Genomic DNA, 1,811 nt, shown 5'->3' with positions numbered 1-1,811 from the left:
AGGGTTAGGATTAGGGTTAGGCTCAGGGTCAGGGTTAGAGTTAGGGTCAGGCTCAGGGTCAGGGTTAGGGTTAGGTGGGGGAGGGCAGCAGAGAGCAGCTTGGCCTGGGCTTGGACCCGTAAGAGACCTGACAGCCCTGTTTGCAAGGCCCAGGGTGGCCCCGGTCACGGGGAGGCTCCGGCCTGAGTCTCAGCGAGGGGTCACCGGGCGCCTCTCTGATGGCCGGGGCAGTGCTGGTGTAGGCGTGGCCACCGTGCCCACTAATCCCTCTCTCTGGGGCTGGGGAGGTGGCCCTGGTGGCTATCTGCCACCACCTGCGTCTCCGCTGCGCCATGTGAGCTCTGCCCCCCTAGACCCCTTGGGGGCCGGGCCAGGACCCCAGGTCCTCTCCTGGGGCTCCCAAAATCTCCGCAGAGCTGCTCTCGGGTCGCGCCCGCCTTGGGAGCTGCTGCGGGGCTCGGGGATCCCAGCCTGTTTTGGGCGTCCCTATTTACAGCCCGGCTCTGCGGTGGGGTCCCCGAGGGGCCGTCTCCTGCGGGCGCTGGGAGCGCCGTGCTGCAAGGAAGCTGAGCCGTTGCATCAGTTATTGTCGCCAAAACGACGCCGGGGGCCCTGGGGGGTCCGGGGTGTTTTTCTGCAGCGCTCTGGCTATTTTTACACACTCCCTGGGCCCCCAGCGGAGAGCGTGCGGCCCCCTGGCGACTGCTTCTCCTCCAGGGCCCGTGGCCCGGATGGGCTCGTGGGGTCCCTGGGAGGACGGGATCGTGGAACACGGGCCACGGGTCGGGGGTGCCGGGACCAGAGGGAGGAGGCTTGCCCTGAGCGTGTTGTGCAGCTCTTGGCCCAGCCGGCCGTCCCTGCAGTCCTCAGTTTGCCAGTCTGTAAAATGGGCGCCGTGGGGCTCAGCCGGGAGGAGTCCGGGCTCCATGCACAGACCGGAGTCCGGGGCGCGGCGGGGCGCAGACCACCCGGAAGCCCCCACCGCAAGCTCAGCCGCAGCCGTTTTCCCGCCCCCCCCCAGGACTGCCCGCAGATCCTGCCCTCCACCCAGATCTACGTGCCGGTGGGCGTGGTGAAGCCCATCACCCTGGCCGCGCGCAACCTGCCGCAGCCGCAGTCGGGCCAGCGCGGCTACGAGTGCCTCTTCCACATCCCGGGCAGCCCGGCCCGCGTCACCGCCCTGCGTTTCAACAGCTCCAGCCTGCAGTGCCAGAACTCCTCGGTGAGGCGGGCCCGGCGGCGGCGGCGGGGCTGGGGGCGGCGTCTGCAAGGGGCTGTCGCCTTCGCGGCCTGGGGCCCGGCGGCGCACGCGGGCCGACTCCCGCGTGGGTCTCCGCGTCGCGGGCGGAGGGCCAGGTCCAAGCATGTGCGGGAACAGCCGGGCCCTGCCGGCCGTTGTCACGCTGACTCCAGGAGGCCACGGTCAGGGTTGCAGAATTGGTGACCTCTATGTCACCCACACTCACGCGTTAGCGGACAGGCGTTGCCCGTGTGTCAAGGAGAAGCCACGTTCCGAGTTTCAGATCTAATCCGATGACGCGTTGAAAGCTCTTTTGTCGAGCTCAGTGAGCTCAGTGACGGGGGCCTGGGCAGCGCCAGCCCCTTTCCCGGGCGGGCAGGGGGAGAGCCCGGGCTCGGTGACGGCCGGCGGGCCTCAGTTTCCCTACCTGCTCAGGAAGGGCGTGGTCGGGAGAGCGGTGGGTTTCCTGGGGACCCCAGCTGGCGGGTGGTTGGCTCTGGGCTGGTCGTCCCCACCCCCAGCACCCCTCGACTGGGGGTCAGAGGTCAGAGGTCTGGCTCCCGTGGCCCCC

The 1,811-nt window shown here is 69.4% G+C and overlaps 1 protein-coding gene across 1 annotated transcript in view; it reads left to right on the top strand.

Moving 5' to 3' along the window:
- Nucleotides 1-1,811, top strand: part of LOC105822096 (plexin-A1-like) — a 53,255-nt gene that overhangs the window by 26,606 nt on the left and 24,838 nt on the right. Inside the window, exon 19 of the mRNA XM_012659035.1 lies at nucleotides 1,022-1,222. Within this exon, the coding sequence (XP_012514489.1) occupies nucleotides 1,022-1,222 (201 nt within the window). The remainder of the gene's footprint in view (nucleotides 1-1,021; nucleotides 1,223-1,811) is intronic.

The sequence above is a fragment of the Propithecus coquereli genome, unplaced genomic scaffold, assembly GCF_000956105.1.
Source record: "Propithecus coquereli isolate 6110/MARCELLA unplaced genomic scaffold, Pcoq_1.0 Scaffold596, whole genome shotgun sequence".
Lineage (NCBI taxonomy): Eukaryota > Metazoa > Chordata > Mammalia > Primates > Indriidae > Propithecus > Propithecus coquereli.
Note: the sequence above shows the minus strand (reverse complement) of the source record. Positions and strands in the feature narration are given on the sequence as shown.